The 19,796-nt window shown below is 45.7% G+C and overlaps 1 protein-coding gene across 6 annotated transcripts in view; it reads left to right on the plus strand.

Annotated features, from left to right (window-relative positions):
- Window positions 1-19,796, plus strand: part of LOC143776536 (RUN and FYVE domain-containing protein 1-like) — a 531,317-nt gene that overhangs the window by 430,435 nt on the left and 81,086 nt on the right. For 3 of the 6 annotated variants that reach the window (XM_077265993.1, XM_077265996.1, XM_077265995.1), the window contains one exon: window positions 7,692-7,736. The exons of the other annotated variants lie outside the window; for them this stretch is intronic. In XM_077265993.1, coding sequence (XP_077122108.1) covers window positions 7,692-7,736 — 45 coding nt within the window. The remainder of the gene's footprint in view (window positions 1-7,691; window positions 7,737-19,796) is intronic. 6 annotated transcript variants of the gene reach the window in all.

The raw sequence follows: 19,796 nt of genomic DNA on the forward strand, positions 1-19,796 counted from the left end.
AGACATCTTTCCAGCAGAGGCTACGGATAAGCTTATTAAAGCTGTTCGCTCTACCATGGGGCTGGTAGATGAGAAGGCCAAAAAGACAGCCCAGGAACTTATGTTCAGTGGCCTACAAAAGAAAAAGCGAAGGTCATTCCCTGTTAATGAACAGCTACAAGAACTAATTAAAAGGGAATGGCAAAAGCCAGAAAAAAGGTCCCAGTTAACCACCTCCCTAAAAAGAAGGTACCCTTTTGAAGAGGAGGCGTCCTCATCTTGGGACAGAGCCCCAAAGATTGATGTGGCGGTCTCAAAAGTTGCCAGGAAATCCTCCCTGCCATTCGAGGACCTAGGTTCTCTAAAAGAACCTCTGGATAGGAAGGTGGACAGTTCCCTGAAGACAGCTTGGGAAGCCTCAGCAGGAGCACTAAGGCCAGCTATCGCGGCCACTTGTGTATCCAGATCCCTTAAAATCTGGATAGACAACCTGGAGGAACAGGTAGAGCAAAAAGTTCCCAAGGAAACTATCCTGGAGGCAATACCAACTATGAAAGCAGCGGCGGTGTTTCTAGCTGAAGCATCAGCGGACTCGGCTAGGCTGGCAGCAAAATCAGCAGCTTTAGCCAACACAGGACGCCGTGCCGTATGGCTTAAATGCTGGCCAAGAGATACTCAGGCAAAGATGAAGCTTTGCTCTTTGCCTTGTGAGGGGAACTTCCTGTTCGGACCGGCATTAGACGAGGTATTAGAGAAAGCCAAGGACAAAAAGAAAAACTTTCCGAAACAGCCATTTCAGCCCTTTCGTCGCTCCTTTCGGAAAGGCCAAAAATTCCGAAGGCAGCAGTACAGAGACCGAGACAGGAGCAACCTGGACAAGCGACCCAGAGGAGGAAAGGGCTTCTATTTTGGCAAGTCCCCCAGAGACACCAAAAAACCCTCCCAGTGACGGTCCTTCTCAGGTGGGAGGGAGGCTCTCTCACTTCCTTCCACCCTGGGAGAGGATCTCATCCAGCATATGGATCCGGCAGATCGTAGGATCAGGCCTAAAACTAAAATTCCACCACTGGCCTCCAAGAAGGTATATGCAGACCCTGGTACAGTCCTCTCAGGAGAAACAAGACAGTCTGGAAGGAGAAGTAACATCACTCCTAGTCAAGTCTTGGAAGAAGTTCCTATAGAGGAAAGGAGGGAAGGATTTTATTCCCCTCTTTTTCTCATAAAAAAAAACAGACAACTCTTGGAGGACAATAATAAATTTAAAAGGCCTCAACAAATTTCTTGTAATACCATCGTTCAAGATGGAGACCATAAAATCAGCGGTGAAACTTCTCTATCCCCAGTGTTACATGTCCGTCCTCGACCTCAAGGACGCTTATTATCACGTCCCAATCAGACAACAAGATCGTCGGTTCCTCAGAGTGGCAGTTCAGATGGGGTCTCAGCTGCGTCACTTCCAGTACAGGGCTCTGCCCTTTGGGATAGCAACTGCCCCACGCGTATTTACGAAGCTGATTGCAGAGGTCACAGCACATCTCAGGGAAAAAGACACTCTAATAATTCCCTACTTGGACGACTTCCTGATAGTGGGGAAGAACTTTTCTCACTGTCAGGAGCAGGTCAGGATAGTGATGGACACTCTTCAGACACTGGGATGGCAACTAAATCTCAAGAAGTCCAAGCTAGAGCCAGCAAGGGTCCAGAATTTCCTGGGGATAACGGTAGACTCCGTGGCACAGGAATGTCGCCTCCCAGAAGAAAAAGAGGAAAAAATCAAACAGATGATTATGGCCACTTTAAAAAAAAACGGAAATGACTTTAAGAGCCATGTCGGTGTTAGGGTCCCTAACCTCCTGCATACCGGCAGTAAAATGGGCCCAGTTCCACGCAAGGGAACTACAATGGTGTGTGCTGCAGAACGACCTGGAACTTCAGGGGCAGCTAGAGCAGAAGCTCACTCTCCCACTCTCTGTGCTCCAATCTCTCAGATGGTGGTTACAGATAGTCATCTCCGAGAGGAGTTCCCTGGGCATATACAGCCTCCAAAGTGATCACAACGGACGCCAGTCCATGGGGGTGGGGAGCTCACTCAGACACACTGTGAGTCCAAGACCCCTGGGCTCAAGAGGAGAAAAATCTATCCTCAAACGAGTGGGAACTCCTAGCAATAGAAAGGGCGCTAGAGAGACTACTTCCGCACTTGACAGGGCATCATGTGAGGGTCCTATCGGACAACTGAACAGCGGTCGCATACGTGAACCACCAGGGAGGCACCCGCTCTCGGGCTCTGATGCACGTAACCACAAGACTCATGTCTCTAGCCGAAAGGCACTTCCTGTCATTATCGGCCCTGCATATCCGAGGTGTGGACAACATAAAGGCAGACTTTTTAAGCAGGAACCACTTGAGGCAAGGAGAATGGTCCCTAAAAAAGTCCGTTTTTCAACGGATAGTGCACATGTGGGGAAAACCCAGTGTAGACCTCTTTGCCTCAAAAGCCAACAGAAAAGTTCAAAAATTCTGCTCCCTGAACCCAGCAGACAGGCCGTTGGCAGTAGACGCCTTCAGCATAGAATGGACGTCAGGACTCCTGTATGCCTTCCCACCGATATGTCTAGTTCCAGCAGTTCTGAGGAAGATCAGGGAGGACAAGGCCAGGGTAATTGTCATAGCTCCCTTCTGGCCGAAAAGACCATGGTTTTACTGGCTGAGAGTGATGTCAGTGACGGACCCTTGGGTTCTCCCGGAAGACCAGGACCTTCTAACGCAGGGTCCCTTCAACCACCCACAGAACTCCGGGCTTCATTTGACAGCCTGGCATTTGAGTGGTCGTTACTAGAGAAGGAAGGGTTCTCAGCTGGGTTAATATCCACCTTGCTCAGCAGCAGAAAACCAGTAAAGACCAAGATCTATGGGAGGATATGGAAGAAATTCCTCTCCAGCTCAGGGCCAATACGGGAAGGGGAGGTCCCGATAGTGGCAATACTGGAGTTCCTGCAAAAGGGCTTAGATCTGGGGTTAGCTGTTAGTACCCTCAAAGTACACATTTCAGCCTTAGCAGCCCTGTTCAACTGTGACCTGGCAAGTAATAGGTGGGTGGTGAGGTTTATCTGAGCCTGTAGTAGAGCTGACTCTGTTCCATCCCCTACTCCTCCACCATGGGATCTAAATCTAGTGTTAACAGCTTTGACAGAAAGCCCCTTTGAGCCTTTAAATACAGCATCTGATAAAGTACTGACATTAAAGACAGCTTTGTTGGTGGCCCTTACATCGGCCCGTAGGGTGGGGGATTTACAAGCGTTGTCAGCTGACCCCCCTTACACACAAATTATGGACGATAGGGTTGTATTAAAATTAGATCCGGCATATCTCCCCAAAGTGGTATCGAGATTCCATAGAGCTCAGGATATAACCCTACCCTCTTTCTGTCCCAGTCCCAGTAACAAAAAAGAGGAGAGACTCCATTGCCTAGACGTTAGGAGATGTATCCTACAGTATCTAGAGGTGACAAAATCCTGGAGGAAGCAGAGGGCTTTATTTGTTGCGTTCCAGGGGTCAAGGAAGGGCCTTAAAGCCTCAAAACAGACTATAGCTAGATGGGTGAGAGAGGCCATTATTCTAGCGTATAGTAGTGCACACAGGGTTATTCAACAGGGTCTGAAAGCCCACTCCACGAGGGCCATGGCGATGCCGTGGACGGAGAGAGCAGATGCTACCATCGACCAAATCTGTAAGGCGGCCACTTGGAGGACTCCGTCTACATTTTTTAAACATTATAGGCTAGACCTATCTGCTACCTCTGATCTCATTTGGGAGAAGAGTGTTACAAGCAGTGATCCCTCCCTAAAAGAGAATACAAATCTCTGTAACTCTCTTGTGGTGCCGTCATGTATGATGGAAAAACACAGGTATTACATACCTGGTAATGTGTTTTTCCATGAGACATGATGGCACCCTTATATTTCCACCCTTTTGATCACGTCATTAGTTGGGTACATTATTAGCATTATTTGTATTATACACTCCCTGGGGTATCGGTGAATAGAACCGTATAGGATGTATTATTTATGTGTACACTAACCAGCGGAGTTCCTCTCGTACTCTGTAAAACAACTGATGTGGAGAGAGGAGCCGCCCCTTTTATCTTGAAGGTTTCCTGTCCTTGATGGGCAGATCCCCTCTCTCATGGTGCCGTCATGTCTCATGAAAAAACACATTACCAGGTATGTAATACCCGTGTTTCCCGCTAGGGTTAGGGTTAAGGTTAGGGCCAGGGTTAGGGTTGGGGCTAAAGTTAGGGCTAGGGCTGGGGCTAAAGTTGGTTAGGGTTGGGGGGGTGTTGGAGTTAGGGGTGTGGTTAGGGTTGGAATTAGGGTTAGGGGTGTGTTGGGGTTAGGGGTGTGGTTGAGATTAGGGTTAGGGGTGTGTTAGGGTTTCAGTTACAATTGGGGGTTTCCACTGTTTAGGCACATCAGGGCTCTCCAAACGTGACATGGCGTCCGATCTCAATTCCAGCCAATTCTGCGTTGAAAAAGTAAAACAGTGCTCCTTCCCTTCCGAGCTCTCCCGTGCGCCCAAACAGGGGTTTATCCTAACATATGGGGTATCAGCGTACTCAGGACAAATTGGACAACAACTTTTGGGGTCCAATTTCTCTTGATACCCTTGGGAAAATAAAAATTTGGAGGGCTAAAAAAAACATTTTTGTGGGAAAAAAATGATTTTTTATTTTCACGGCTCTGCGTTATTAACTGTAGTGAAACACTTGGGGGTTCAAAGTTCTCACAACACATCTAGATAAGTTCCTTGGGGGGTCTAGTTTCCAATATGGGGTCACTTGTGGGGTGTTTCTACTGTTTAGGTACATCAGGGGCTCTGCAAATGCAACGTGACGCCTGCAGACCAATCCATCTAAGTCTGCATTCCAAATGGCGCTCCTTCCCTTTTGAGCTCTGCCACACCCACATATGGGGTATCCGCGTACTCAGGACAAATTGGACAACAACTTTTGGGGTCCAATTTCTCCTATTACCCTTGGGAAAATACAAAACTGGGGGCTAAAAAATATTTTTTGTGGGAAAAAAAAAAAAATTATTTTCACGGCTCTGTATTATAAACTAGTGAAACACTTGGGGTTCAAAGCTCTCACAACACATCTAGATAAGTTCCTTAGGGGGTCTACTTTCCAAAATGGTGTCACTTGTGGCGGGTTTCAATGTTTAGGCACATCAGTAACTCTCCAAACGCAACATGGCGTCCCATCTCAATTCCTGTCAATTTTGCATTGAAAAGTCAAATGGCGCTCCTTCCCTTCCAAGCTCTGCTATGCGCCCAAACAGTGGTTTACCCCCACATATGGGGTATCAGCGTACTCACGACAAATTGCACAACAACTTTTGGGGTACAATTTCTTCTCTTACGCTTGGGAAAATAAAATATTGAGGGCGAAAAGATCATTATTGTGAAAAAATGTGATTTTTTTTTTTTTACGGCTCTGCATTATAAACTTGTGTGAAGCACTTGGTTGGTCAAAGTGCTCACCACACATCTAAATAAGTTTCTTAGGGGGTCTACTTTCCAAAATGGTGTCACATGTGGGGGCTTTTAATGTTTAGGCACATCAAGGGCTCTCCAAACGCAACATGGCGTCCCATCTCAATTCTTGTCAATTTTGCATTGAAAAGTCAAACGGCGCTCCTTCCCTTCCGAGCTCTGCCATGCGCCCAAACAGTGGTTTACCCCCACATATGGGGTATCGGCATACTCAGGTCAAATTGTACAACAACTTTTGGGGTCCATTTTCTCCTGTTACCCTTGGTAAAATTAAACAAAGTGGAGCTGAAGTAATTTTTTTGTGAAAAAAAGTTAAATGTTCTTTTTAAAAAAAAAACAAAAAAAAAACATTCCAAAATTCCTGTGAAACACCTGAAGGGTTAATGAACTTCTTGAATGTGGTTTTCAGCACATTGAGGGTTGCAGTTTTTAGAATGGTGTCACACTTGGTTATTTTCTATCATGTAGACCCCTCAAAATGACTTCAAATGTGATGTGGTCCTTAAAAAAAATGGTGTTGTAAAAATGAGAAATTGCTGGTCAACTTTTAACCCTAGTAACTCCCTAACAAAAAAAATTTGGTTCCAAAATTATGCTGATGTAAAGTAGACATGTGGGAAATGTTACTTATTAAGTATAAAACGATTAGAGATGCCGCGCTACAAGTGGCTAAAACTAGACCATGTCCGTGGTTCTATTGTAACATGTAAAGGACTCCTCTGTGTACGTGTTACATCTATTAGTAGCTAGACCAGCCGAGCCTGAATAAAACTAACACAGTATTAAAACAATAGTTGATAACTAGTAGTGTTGTATCACCTACTGTATGTATATCGTTGGACGGCTGGGCTGCTTGCTTAAAATCGAGTATCAGATCTTCACACACAGGTGTCCGCTCTGTCCCGAGGCAGTTCCCGTCCTCACGGGAAGTGAGTGTGTAGATACCAGCGTAAGCCGATGTCGGTGGCTGTGGGTGCTGCCGGTGGAGACCGCGAGTGCTACGTGTAGTGCCAGAGACGTCCCTGGATACACGTGGAAACCATCCAGGGTATTTGGAAACCATCCAAATGTATCCAGGGACGTCTCTGGCACTACACGTAGCACTCGCGGTCTCCACCGGCAGCACCCACAGCCACCGACATCGGCTTACGCTGGTATCTACACACTCACTTCCCGTGAGGACGGGAACTGCCTTGGGACAGAGCAGACACCTGTGTGTGAAGATCTGATACTCGATTTTAAGCAAGCAGCCCAGCCGTCCAACGATATACATACAGTAGGTGATACAACACTACTAGTTATCAACTATTGTTTTAATACTGTGTTAGTTTTATTCAGGCTCGGCTGGTCTAGCTACTAATAGATGTAACACGTACACAGAGGAGTCCTTTACATGTTACAATAGAACCACGGACATGGTCTAGTTTTAGCCACTTGTAGCGCGGCATCTCTAATCGTTTTATACTGGTTTCTTTTCCTGCTATCGGATTGGGCACTATATCCGTTTGAGATACCGGCAGCACTTGTGTAGCATACATTTGTGGTTATAGCACCAGTGTAATTTTTAATATATGTTACTTATTAAGTATTTTGTGTGACATATCTCTGTGATTTAAGGGCATAAAAATTAAAAGTTGGAAAACTGCTAAATTTTCAAACTTTTCTCAAAATTTCCATTTTTTTCACAAATTAACGCAGGTAATATCAAATAAATTTTACCACTATCATGAAGCCCAATATGTCACTAGAAAACAGTGTCAGAATCACCGGGATCCTTTGAAGCATTCCAGAGTTATAACCTCATAAAGGGACAGTGGTCAGAATTGTAAAAATTGGCCCGGTCATTAACGTGCAAACCACCCTTGGGGCTTAAGCGGTTAATTGTGACGACTGGCACAACACTGTGATCACATTATTTATGATGGTCAGTAAATGATAGAAAAATTCTTATTTTTTTCCATTAGGTCTATGACCTCACATGATTAAAAACTGACTAGCTGAATCCTATACAAGCTATATGTAGAAACAAGAGGTCAATTTTCTTTGTATGAATCATAAGAATCTGCAAACTTACCTGTCTGAGGGGTTGGGGAGGAGCGGGGCAGCTGGGTCAGGAGTTGAAGAGGGGCATGATAAATGAACCCTTCCTGTTTCTACAGGGAAAAGAGAATAATTAACTGGGTAGAAAGACAAAATGACCAATTGTAAGTACACCATGCTATATAATATGATGATTGCAATATAATAAGAGGCCAAAACGTTGATGGGAGTTCTTCTTTACACAAATAACAAAGTTAAATAAAAATGTAATGCAAATCTGTGTTTTTTCCACTGCTTTGTCCTGGACTTCCACTCACTCAGGGAATGGTACATGCCCTGAGTCTCACAGATTGGATATATGGATCTATTTTTAAATATTTGTATGAATCAATGAAACGGTGTCAGTGTGCTGTCTGTTTATAAAGCAGACTGCACACAGACATTTACTACAAATGTGTGAATGTCGCCCAATGCTCACTGTTAAAGAGTTATAGTTTGATTTCATCTGCCCATAGAACATTTTCTCAGAAGGATTGTGATTAATCTATTCAACTTTTGGCATGGTTCAGTTGTTTTTCTTTCTTCCTTTTTTTAACCCCTTAGTAACAGAGCCAATCCAAATTTTAGATATCTGTCCACTTTATGTTGTAATAACTCTGGAAAGCTTCAACGGATTCCACTGATTCTGAGACTTTTTTTTTTACACATTGTACTTTGATAGTGGTAAAATCTGTTAGATATGACTTGCGTTTATTTGTGAAAAAATCAGAAATTTGGCGATCATTTGTAAAATTTCAGAATTTTCAAACTTAATTTTTATGCCCTTAAATCAGAGTTATGTCACAAAAAATAGTTAATAAATAACATTCCACACATGTCTACTTTACATCGGCACAATTTTTGAAACTTTTTTTTTTTGTTAGTAAGTTATAAGGGTTAAAAGTTGACCAGCGATTAATAATTTTTCCAGCAAAATTTACAAAACCATTTTTTTATGGACCACATCACAATTGAAGTGAATTTGAGGTGCTTCTGTGATAGAAAATAACCAAAAGTGACACCATTCTAAAAATTGCACCTCTGAAGGTGCTCAAAACCACATTCAAAATGTGTACTAACCCTTCAGGTGCTTCACAGGAACTAAAGCAATGTGGAAAGAAAAAATGAACATTTAACTTTTTTTTCACAAAAGTTTTACCTTAGCTCCAAATTTTTTACTTTCACAAGGGTAACAGGAAAGAATAAACCCCCAAGTTTATTATAGAATTTCTCCTGAGTATGCCACTACCCCATATGTGGGGAAAAACTACTATTTGGGCACACTGCAGGGCTCGGAAGAGAAGCCGCACTTTTTGAAGGCAAAAATTGCTGGAATTGAGAGCGGACTCCATGTCACGTTTGAAGAACCCATGATTTGCCTTAACAGGAAACCCTCTTCAAGCAACCTCATTTTGGAAACTACACCCCTCCAAGGATTTTATCCAGGAGTATAGTGAGCATTTTGAACCCACAGGTACGACACAGAATTTGGTCATATTTTTTCACAAAAATCGTGATTTAGCCACAAATTTTTCATTTTTGCAAGAGATAACACCAGAATGTGAACCCCATAGTTTTATTCACTTTCTTATGAGCTCAGTGATACCCCACATGTAGTCACAAACATGCAATCCCTGCATGTTTTTTGGCTGTTTAACAGGCGCAAAACGTGCGGCTGAGATTCGAGCATGTCATTCAAGCACCCGCGATACTCAGTGCATACCTGAGCACCCTATGCAAACTCGAGTAGCGAGCACTTGCGCATCACACTAGTCGTCATATAGTCATCATTATTTTTTTTTTTTTTTTATTTTTTTACTACTAAAAAAACTATAAGCCCAACCCATGCACTAAATGCAAAGAAAAATTCTAAAATAAAAAAAATAATAATTTGACTAAGCCAATGACAGGGGGGTAACATAGTGATTATTGGCTTTTGATCACTGTAATAGATCACAGTGATCAAAAGGAAACAATAAGAAAATTCCCTCCTGTCGCAGGGTGCTGGCTGGCAGGTTTATTCATTTGTCTGATTTTTCTCTTTATAGAGAGTAAAATGTAAATTGTTCTTTTATTCTATAAACTAAACTACTGACAACATGTCTCTGAAGTTGCAAGCAATAAATGTTGTATTTTTTTTTTCTGAAAAAGAAAAATGGTCAAAATTTAAAAAAACAGTGCTTTCAGACCTCAAATAATGCAAAGAAAACAAGTTTATAATCATTTAGAAACAACAATACTAATGTTTTTAACTCAGGAAGAGTTCAGAAATCAATATTTTGTGGAATAACCATGATTTTTAATCACAGCTTTCATGCATCTTGGCATGCTTTACACCAGTCTTTAACACTGCTTTTGTCGCAAAAATGTAAGCAGTTCTTTGTTTGATGGCTTGTGTCTATCCATCTTCCTCTTGATTACATTCCAGAGGTTTTCAATGGGGTTCAGGTCTGGATATTGGGCTGCCCATGGCAGGGTTTTGATGTGGTGGTATCCTAATTTTTGCCAGAGCTGTATATCATTAACCTTACTTTCATGTTAGGAGATGAAAAAATGTTCTGCGAAACTAAGACTTGTCAAACATCTTGAAATTATTTATACACACACAGCATATATGCAGAGGGTGAAATAAGTGTTACATCCAACAGTGGTGCAAGTGGATTTTTTGGTCCTCTGTGCTACTGGACCTGGCCTGCCCAGGAAGCGGCATAGCTAAGTGGCTACCTGGTGTTCACTGGAGCTCCTGATGGTGGAAAGAGGATGGGCGGGCTTCAGGTAGTTGCCTTGTACAACTACATGGCAGATCCCTATAGCTGCTGACTCAATGGGTCAGGTTCGCTGTCTCGGATTAGGGCTGTGTTCAGACACACCAGCTTATGACACTGGATCATGGCCTGGCCACACTGGGACTAGGGGACTTCGGATTCAGGACTGGCCACACCAGGACCAGGGGACTTTGGACCTGGTGTGGCACTGGCTGCAACAAGACCAGATAATTTTGGGAACGGGACTGGCCGCACTGCCACCAGGGGACTTTGGGAACAGGACTGGCCACAGCAGGACCATTATACTTCATAAACAGGACTGGCTGCAGCAGGACCAGGGGGCGAGGTTCGGGTCTCTGACTGCATCGGGACCAGGGGACTTCACACTGCATCGGTATAACACCAACGACCTAATGACTCAACTCATTGCTTGGCAATTCACTAACGGAGAGGGAATGCTTTATACAGGTTGACTCCTAGTAATTGTCTGAGAGCTATTTAGCAGATGTACACATTATGCTTAATGCCTCTCGTCAACATGCTGAGGGCATTTGGCCATATGCTCACGCTGCCCCTTTAAGAGTAGGGGAGCGTGTGCACTTAATATGCAGCTGGTAGCTGTGGCATGCACCACAGCAGGAAGCAGGAGAACGCCGTGGGGTTGGGGTGGTGTGTAAGCCGGCTTCCCTGCATGGAGAGAGAAGGGGACACCATGCAGGGGCACCAGCCATTACGCTACAATAAGTATTGAACAAGTCACCAGTTTGGATTATGGAACATGAAAAGCTCATATAGACTTATCCATTGCGACTTGCAGCTGTAATTGCTGCAAAAGGAGGCTTTACAAAGTACTGACTATAGGGGGGTGAATAGTTATGTACACTGAAATAAGTATTGATCACGTCCTCAATTTTCTAAGTAAATCTATTTCTAATGGTGCTATTAACATGAAATTTGATTTTGATAACAACCCATCCAATACACACAGGCAAAAAAATCAAACCATAGATGTCCATAAATTGTGTGTAATAATGAGAAATGGTACAGTGAAAAAGTATTGAACACATGAAGAAAGAGTCATTAGGTAGTGTGTGTCATGATCTGTACTTTTGCCCTATCCTGTATTTGATTGTCATGATCTGTACTTTTGCCCTGTCCTGTATTTGAATAATATGCCATTTGATGTATGTAACTGTTCTCTGGTTTCTATTAGCTGTAATATATGTATTTTCTTGTGCTTTGAGTTAATCTGTAACAAAATGTCTCCTTCCCCCAATACTTGCAGCCCTAAGCTATAATGTAATTAAGCTTTGTCAACATCACTAGGAAGGAATAGCCATTCTTCCTCACAGCAGGTGGCTAGTCAAATGTACATACTACGGAGCCGACTAGTCTGGAATCTTCTGTTGGACCCAGCCATTGAATAGAAGGTGTGACCCCTACCCCCCTTCATGGGTGGATCCCAGGAGCTCAGACAATCCATTCTTATTTTGAGATCAGATGTTACATAGTTACATAGTTAGTAAGGCCGAAAAAAGACATTTGTCCATCCAGTTCAGCCTATATTCCATCATAATAAATCCCCAGATCTACATCCTTCTACAGAACCTAATAAAATAATTGTATGATACAATATTGTTCTGCTCCAGGAAGACATCCAGGCCTCTCTTGAACCCCTCAACTGAGTTCGCCATCACCATCTCCTCAGGCAAGCAATTCCAGATTCTCACTGCCCTAACAGTAAAGAATCCTCTTCTATTTTGGTGGAAAAACCTTCTCTCCTCCAGACGCAAAGAATGCCCCCTTGTGCCCGTCACCTTTTTTGGTATAAACAGATCCTCAGCGAGATATTTGTATTGTCCCCTTATATACTTATACATGGTTATTAGATCGCCCCTCAGTCGTCTTTTTTCTAGACTAAATAATCCTAATTTCGCTAATCTATCTGGGTATTGTAGTTCTCCCATCCCCTTTATTAATTTTGTTGCCCTCCTTTGTACTCTCTCTAGTTCCATTATATCCTTCTTGAGCACCGGTGTGAGTTGACTTTGGAAGGAGAAGGAGTGGGGATTCTTAGCTGAGGCAAGACCCCATGTCCATCTGGGACTGCGGAAGCGAACGGGGCGAGACTTGAGCTGAGGACATATCTTGTCGTTCGTGGGATTGTTTTGGGATCCCTTGGACTCGTGTGGACTATTATTTTGTTAGCTGGCACAAGGATTATCGGGAGGTGCCCCCGAACCTGTTCCGTTGGACTAATTGTGGACTCTGTAGTGTAGATCTACCTGCATGTGTTGTTCCAGCGTTCTTGATAATAAATCTGAGGAATCATCCCTTGGCCTGTTGTCCCTTCTTGCTCTGCCGTACACCCCGTCACAAACTGGTGGCAGCAGTGGGATCAGAGCAGAAGGAATGGAGGACAACGGCCCAACATCGGGAACCAGCACCGCAGAGTACAAGAACTGGACTGTGGTGAACTTACAAACAAAGGCCCGTGAACTGGGAGTCAGCTACAAGGGGCTCTCCAAGGAGCAGCTAATTGAGGCTTTGGAAGGAGTTCGCCTGCAAGATTACGCTGAAGAAGGATCCTCACAGCAAATGGAGGAAAGACTGCAGCCGGAGGTAAATACCCAAAAGAGTCAGTGGGTTGTGTGGAACGAGGAGGAGTTGGCATTGCTGGGAGAGGAGGCCACAATAGACGATAAGAGAGAGGCCATTCACAGAGCTCAGGAGATGGCATTGCTGGAGAGGCAGATCGCTTTGGAAGCAGCTAGAAGCTCCAGACAGACTATAACCCCAGCACCCATCATGAGGGAACTCCCCAGAGTGTCCCGCAAAGACTTCAAGTCGTTTAATGAGGCTGCAGGCGACATTGAGAGCTTCTTCCAGGACTTTGAGCATCAGTGTCGATTAATGGAAGTCCCGGACAGGGAGCGAGTCCGACATCTGGTGGGGCTCTTAGAGGGTGGAGCTGCCGCAGCCTATAGAGCCATGGGCCCTCGAGAGAACTGTGAGTATGCGGAGCTTAAACTGACTATGCTAGAACATTATGCTGTGACGCCAGACACTTACAGGACTCAGTTCCGTACTTTAGCCTGCGATGAGGAAGTGTCTTTCAAGATGTATGCCCACAGATTCAAACAAATATGTCATCGCTGGCTGGAAGCAGAGGAGGCCTTAACCTGGGAGACCTTTCTCCAGGTTATCCTAAAAGAGCAGTTTTACTTCAAGTGCCCTGCTGAGATCCGGGAATGGGTGCGTGAGAGGAGACCAGCCACTGTGGAGGAAGCTGCAGCTCTAGCTGATGAGGTTCTCACCATCAAGCCTCAGTGGAAAAAACTACTACTCAGTGAGAAAAAAACTACCAGCCCCCCAACGCTGGCGGTCCCTGGTCCTTCGGCCTCCAATATTTACCATCCCACTAGACCACCAACTCATGGTGACCTTCGTGTGACTGTGCCTCGCACTACTCCTGCTCCACCTTTGGGAATACGACATGGAGGAAGAATCCCAGAGCGCAGATGTTATGGATGTGGGCAGCCTGGGCATCTGCAATTCCAATGCCCAGGTGTTCGGAGGCAGAACCGCTACAGACCGCCTTTGCCTGTTCATTATCTACAGACCCCCTCACCAGGAGAAGAGCTGGATATAGTCCCTGATGACTTGCCAAGTGACTCTGATACCCTGGATCCCCTACCAGGAATCTATGGGGTGCGAGCCCCAGCCACCTGTTCTTCTGAGCTTCAGCACAAACATCTACAGGAGGTCGTGCTGGATGGCCAAAAAGTTGTTGGCTTCCGTGACACTGGGGCTTTCCTCACCATAGCCGATCCCCGAGTAATTCAACCAGAAGCAATTCAAAAGGGACCAGGAATTGCCATTGCATTGGCTGGAGGCACCCAGAGATATATTCCAAGAGCGAGTGTGACCCTGGATTATGGCTTTGGGGCCAAGCAATGCATGGTCGGTGTGATGAGCGGCCTCCCTGCAGATGTTCTTCTAGGAAATGATGTGGGTTTGTCTTCATTGCCACTTTGTCGGTGCAGTAACCAGAAGTCAAGCCAAGAGGGCAGCGGATGTGGATGTGTACAACCCATCCATGGAAATAAGGCCACCAGAAATGCCGTCACAGCCGGTGAGTGATTCTTCTTGTGGGGCTAATATGAATGTTACTTGGGATAAAGTTCAGTTTAGACAAGAGGTAGAGACTGACCCCACCCTTGCTAGTTTTAGAGCTCGAGCTGAGATAGGGCAGCTAGGGGAGAACGGGGAAAGAATTATCAGAGAAAATGGACTTCTATATCGGGTTACCAATGCCGACTCCCTAGATAAGCCCTGGACTTATAGCAAACAGCTGATTGTTCCCCAGAAGTACAGAATTCCCCTATTACACCTTGCTCATGACATTCCTACGGCTGGCCATCAAGGCAAAACTCGCACGGAGGGACGATTGACTCAAACTTTCTATTGGCCGGGGATTTCCCAAGCAGTAGCGCATTTCTGCCGAACTTGTGACATATGTCAGCGTAGAGGGCGACCCGGAGATCACCCAAAGGCACCCCTGCAACCTCTCCCTATAATAGAAGAACCCTTTCAAAGAGTAGCTGTCGATATCATTGGACCTCTTGCTAAACCAAGTAAATCTGGAAAGCAGTAGATTCTCACTGTCGTGGACTATGCCACCCGATATCCAGAAGCTGTGGCCTTGTCAAGTATTTCTGCAGCCAAGGTGGCCGAGGCCTTGGTTACCATCTTTACCCGAGTAGGATTCCCCAGTGAGATCTTGTCAGACCAAGGCTCCCAGTTCATGTCAGAGCTGGTCCAGTGCCTGTGGCGCACTTGTGGAGTACGAGCGATCCGAACGACCCCGTATCATCCCCAAACAAATGGACTTTGTGAACGATTCAATGGCACTCTGAAGAATATGCTAAGGGCCTTCACGGACAGAGATTCAGACTGGGAGAAGTACCTACCCCATCTCTTGTTTGCCTATCGGGAAGTTCCCCAGGAGTCCACTGGGTTTTCCCCCTTTGATCTACTCTATGGAAGAAAGGTCCGAGGACCCTTAACCCTGCTCAAGGAATACTGGGAGGGGCAAGTTGAGGATACAGGAGCCCCTGTTGTCCCTTATGTCCTAAAGCTGCGAGAAACCCTGGCTCAACTTGCTAGTTTTGCCCAGAGTCATGTGCGGATGGCTCAAACCAGACAGAAGACATGGTATGACCGTAAAGCACGCTATCGGGAGTTTGTAGAAGGACAACAGGTCTTAATGATTGTTCCACATCGGCAGAATAAACTGCAGACCACATGGGAGGGTCCCTTCCGGGTTCTCAGAAAACTAAATGACACCAATTATCTTCTTGCTTTAGATGATCAGGGGCTAAGACAAAAGACTGTCCATGTGAATATGATTAAGGAGTACCATGACCGGAACATTCCAATGATAGCAAGCTGCCAGCTGGCTTCAGAAGATGGTCAAGAGGATGAGGACTCCCTACCTGATCTCGTGGAAGCAGCGAGAGCCCCATCCACTGTGGAACAGGTTCCACTGGGAGATCACCTGGATTCCTTACAGAAAAAACAGATGCTGGGAGTGCTTCAACAGAGACGGGCTGCTTTCTCATCCCAACCAGGTCGAACCACCATCACCCAACATCATGTGGACACTCAGGGTATCTGTCCCATACAACAGGCTCCTTACCGGGTACCTGAATCAGTTCGACACACCATGCAGCACGAACTGGAGGAGATGTTACAGCTTGGGGTAATCCAGGCCTCCCATAGCCCTTGGGCCTCTCCTGTGGTGTTAGTACCCAAGAAGGATGGGAGTACTCGGACTATCGACGACTAAACGACCATACCGTCAGTGATCCATACCCAATGCCCCGTATTGACGAACTTCTAGACCGCCTGGCTGGGTCCCGATATGTCTCTACCTTGGATCTCAGTAAGGGATACTGGCAAATCCCTCTCACGGAGGAAGGGAGAGAACGGTCCGCTTTTATAACCCCCTTTGGTCTGTATGAATTTCTAAACATGCCCTTTGGAATGAAGACTGCCCCTGCAACCTTCCAGAGAATGGTGGACCAGATCCTCCGGGGACGTGGTGACTTTGCTTGTGCCTACTTGGATGATATCGCAATCTTCAGCCAGACGTGGGAAGAACATCTGAACCAAGTAGCCATTATTCTTGACCTGCTTCTTGCAGCAGGCCTAACCATTCGACCAGATAAATGCCAATTGGGGATGGGTGAAGTTCAATACCTATGGCATAGAGTGGGAGGAGGGAAGCTCTGTCCTGAACCTGCCAAAATCCAAGCTATTAGAGACTGGCCTGTACCCCAAACTAAGAAACAAGTTATGGCTTTTTTGGGCACTGCCAGTTATTACCGAAAATTTGTTTCTCATTTCAGCACGGTGGCCAAGCCTCTTACCGACCTGACCAAGAAAACGATGCCCCGGCTGGTGGTCTGGACTCCAGCCTGTGATGAGGCTTTTAACCGGCTGAAGGACGCTCTGGTCTGCGACCCTGTTCTGGCTGCTCCAGACTACAAGAGGAGATTCATTGTGCAGACTGACGCCTCTGCTTATGGACTGGGAGCTGTACTCAGTCAGGTGGATGCAGCTGGGGATGAGCACCCCATTGCCTACCTCAGCCGGAAATTGCTGGACCGAGAAGTGGCCTATGCAACTGTTGAAAAGAATGTCTGGCTGTAGTGTGGGCCCTCAGGAAACTAAGACCGTATCTGTATGGACGAGAATTCACTGTGGTTACTGATCACAATCCCCTCATCTGGCTGAACAGAGTCTCTGGGGACAATGGACGCTTACTACGATGGAGTCTGGCTCTGCAGCCCTATAACTTTACCATACAGTATAGAAGAGGCAGCCAACACCAAAATGCAGATGGACTGTCCAGGCAAGAGGAGCCGTGAGTCTGGTCAGCCAAGCCTGTGTGTACTTAACCAGTGACCTGTAGAGGTCCCTAGTACGTACACAAATTGGGAGGGGAAGGGATTGTCATGATCTGTACTTTTGCCCTGTCCTGTATTTGATTGTCATGATCTGTACTTTTGCCCTGTCCTGTATTTGAATAATATGCCATTTGATGTATGTAACTGTTCTCTGGTTTCTATTAGCTGTAATATATGTATTTTCTTGTGCTTTGAGTTAATCTGTAACAAAATGTCTCCTTCCCCCAATACTTGCAGCCCTAAGCTATAATGTAATTAAGCTTTGTCAACATCACTAGGAAGGAATAGCCATTCTTCCTCACAGCAGGTGGCTAGTCAAATGTACATACTACGGAGCCGACTAGTCTGGAATCTTCTGTTGGACCCAGCCATTGAATAGAAGGTGTGACCCCTACCCCCTTCATGGGTGGATCCCAGGAGCTCAGACAATCCATTCTTATTTTTAGATCAGATGTGAGTTGACTTTGGAAGGAGAAGGAGTGGGGATTCTTAGCTGAGGCAAGACCCCATGTCCATCTGTGACTGCAGAAGCGAACGGGGTGAGACTTGAGCTGACGACATATCTCGTCGTTCGTGGGATTGTTTTGGGATCCCTTGGACTCGTGTGGACTATTATTTTGTTAGCTGGCACAAGGATTATCGGGAGGTGCCCCCGAACCTGTTCCGTTGGACTAATTGTGGACTCTGTAGATCTACCTGCATGTGTTGTTCCAGCGTTCTTGATAATAAATCTGAGGAATCATCCCTTGGCCTGTTGTCCCTTCTTGCTCTGCCGTACACCCCGTCACAGTGTGGTGTTCTACCAGTGAATTAGGGAGGTGCCCCTGCTCCTCGTGTGGCCAGTGTCCAGAACCCAAGCCTCTAACCTCGTTGTGGCCAGTGTCCATAGCCCGAAGTCCCTGGCCTCAGTGCAGCCAGTCCTGAACCTGAAGTTCCTGGTTCCAGTGCAGTCAGTGCCTGAACCTTGTCCCCCCCCCCACTCCATGTGTGACCAGACCCTCAATCCGTATCCGTGGCCTATGTGTCTGTACGTGTGCCTCTCAGAGTACACCGTGTATTCGAACTGCGATAACCTGTCTCCGCATCGGCAGAGCCAGTATCCTGAAGCCACTCCGGCGGTACCTGAATCAGTCCTGACTCTCTGTGTCAGTAACCGTTCTGCCTGACAATCCTGAGCCTATTAGTCTGAACAGAGCTCGAGTCCGTGTCAGTAACCATTCTGCAGAGGATCTAGAACCTATTAGTCTGAACGGAGTCTGAGTTCATATCAGTGTCTGCGTACCTGACCTCTGGGGTCAGCAAATGCAGTAACGAGGACTGCTTAGGAGTGGTACTTGGTAGCTACCTGTAGCCAAGCTGGACTCCACCATCAGGAGCACTAGGGAACACCTGGTAGCCGCTTAGCTATGTTCCTCCTAGGTAAGATCGGACCCGTGGCACAGTGGGTTTGCGAAAGCACATGCACCATCTTCATGTGTAAATTAGAATTTCCAAACTACTGAAGGTTCCAGTGAGCACTGTTGAGGCCACAATCAAGAAGTGGAAAAACATAATTTCACCATAGACCGGCCACAACCAGGTGCTCCCCACAAGATTTCAGAAAAAGTGAAAATAATTATTAGAAGAGTTGTCCAAGAGCCAAGGGCCACTTATGGAGAGCTACAGAAACACCTGCAATCAGCCAGTACAATTGTTTCAAAGAAAACCTTGAGTAATAACCCATCTCTTCAAGAAAGCCTACAGCCTGCAATAACCATTCTGCCGCCTCGCCATCCCCAGAGCCGCCGCCTCGCCCCCTACCTTCGGCCTCTTCCCCACTCTCCCATAGAATGCAAGTCCACAAGGACAGGGTCTTCTCCCCTCTGTACCAGTCTGTCACTGTAAACTTGTTTACTGTAAACGATATCTATAAGTCTGTATGTAACCCCTTTCTCATGTACAGCACCGTGGAATTAATGGTGCTTTATAAATAAATAATAATAATAAAGTAATGCATTCAACCTCCATGGCCTGTACAAAAAGACTCCATTGCTGAGCAAAAAGCGTGTTTAAGTGCATTTAAAGTTTGCTCAACAACATTTAAACAAGCCTGCAAAATATTGCAAGACTATAGTCTGATCAAAAGAGACCAAAATTTAACCCCACCGATATGTCTTTTTACTGACCTGAGATATAAGAGAATAGCATCCCCATGCAGGTGACAATCCGGCAGCTGTCGGCTGTCCATTATAGCTGACAACTTTCTGCACCAGCCACCATCAGTGTGCTCACTGTCCATATCTGTTTAACCCCTTAGATGTTGCTGTCAATAGTGACTATACCATATAAATGTTTAACTGAGTGTGAGGGCTCCCTATTTATGCCCATTGGCACCATGAGATCATGATTGTGTGGTCATGATGTTTATGATGGCAATTCACAACCAAATAGCGGCCTTACAGTTTGT

Source organism: Ranitomeya variabilis, chromosome 5, assembly GCF_051348905.1.
Source record: "Ranitomeya variabilis isolate aRanVar5 chromosome 5, aRanVar5.hap1, whole genome shotgun sequence".
Classification (NCBI taxonomy): Eukaryota; Metazoa; Chordata; class Amphibia; order Anura; family Dendrobatidae; genus Ranitomeya; species Ranitomeya variabilis.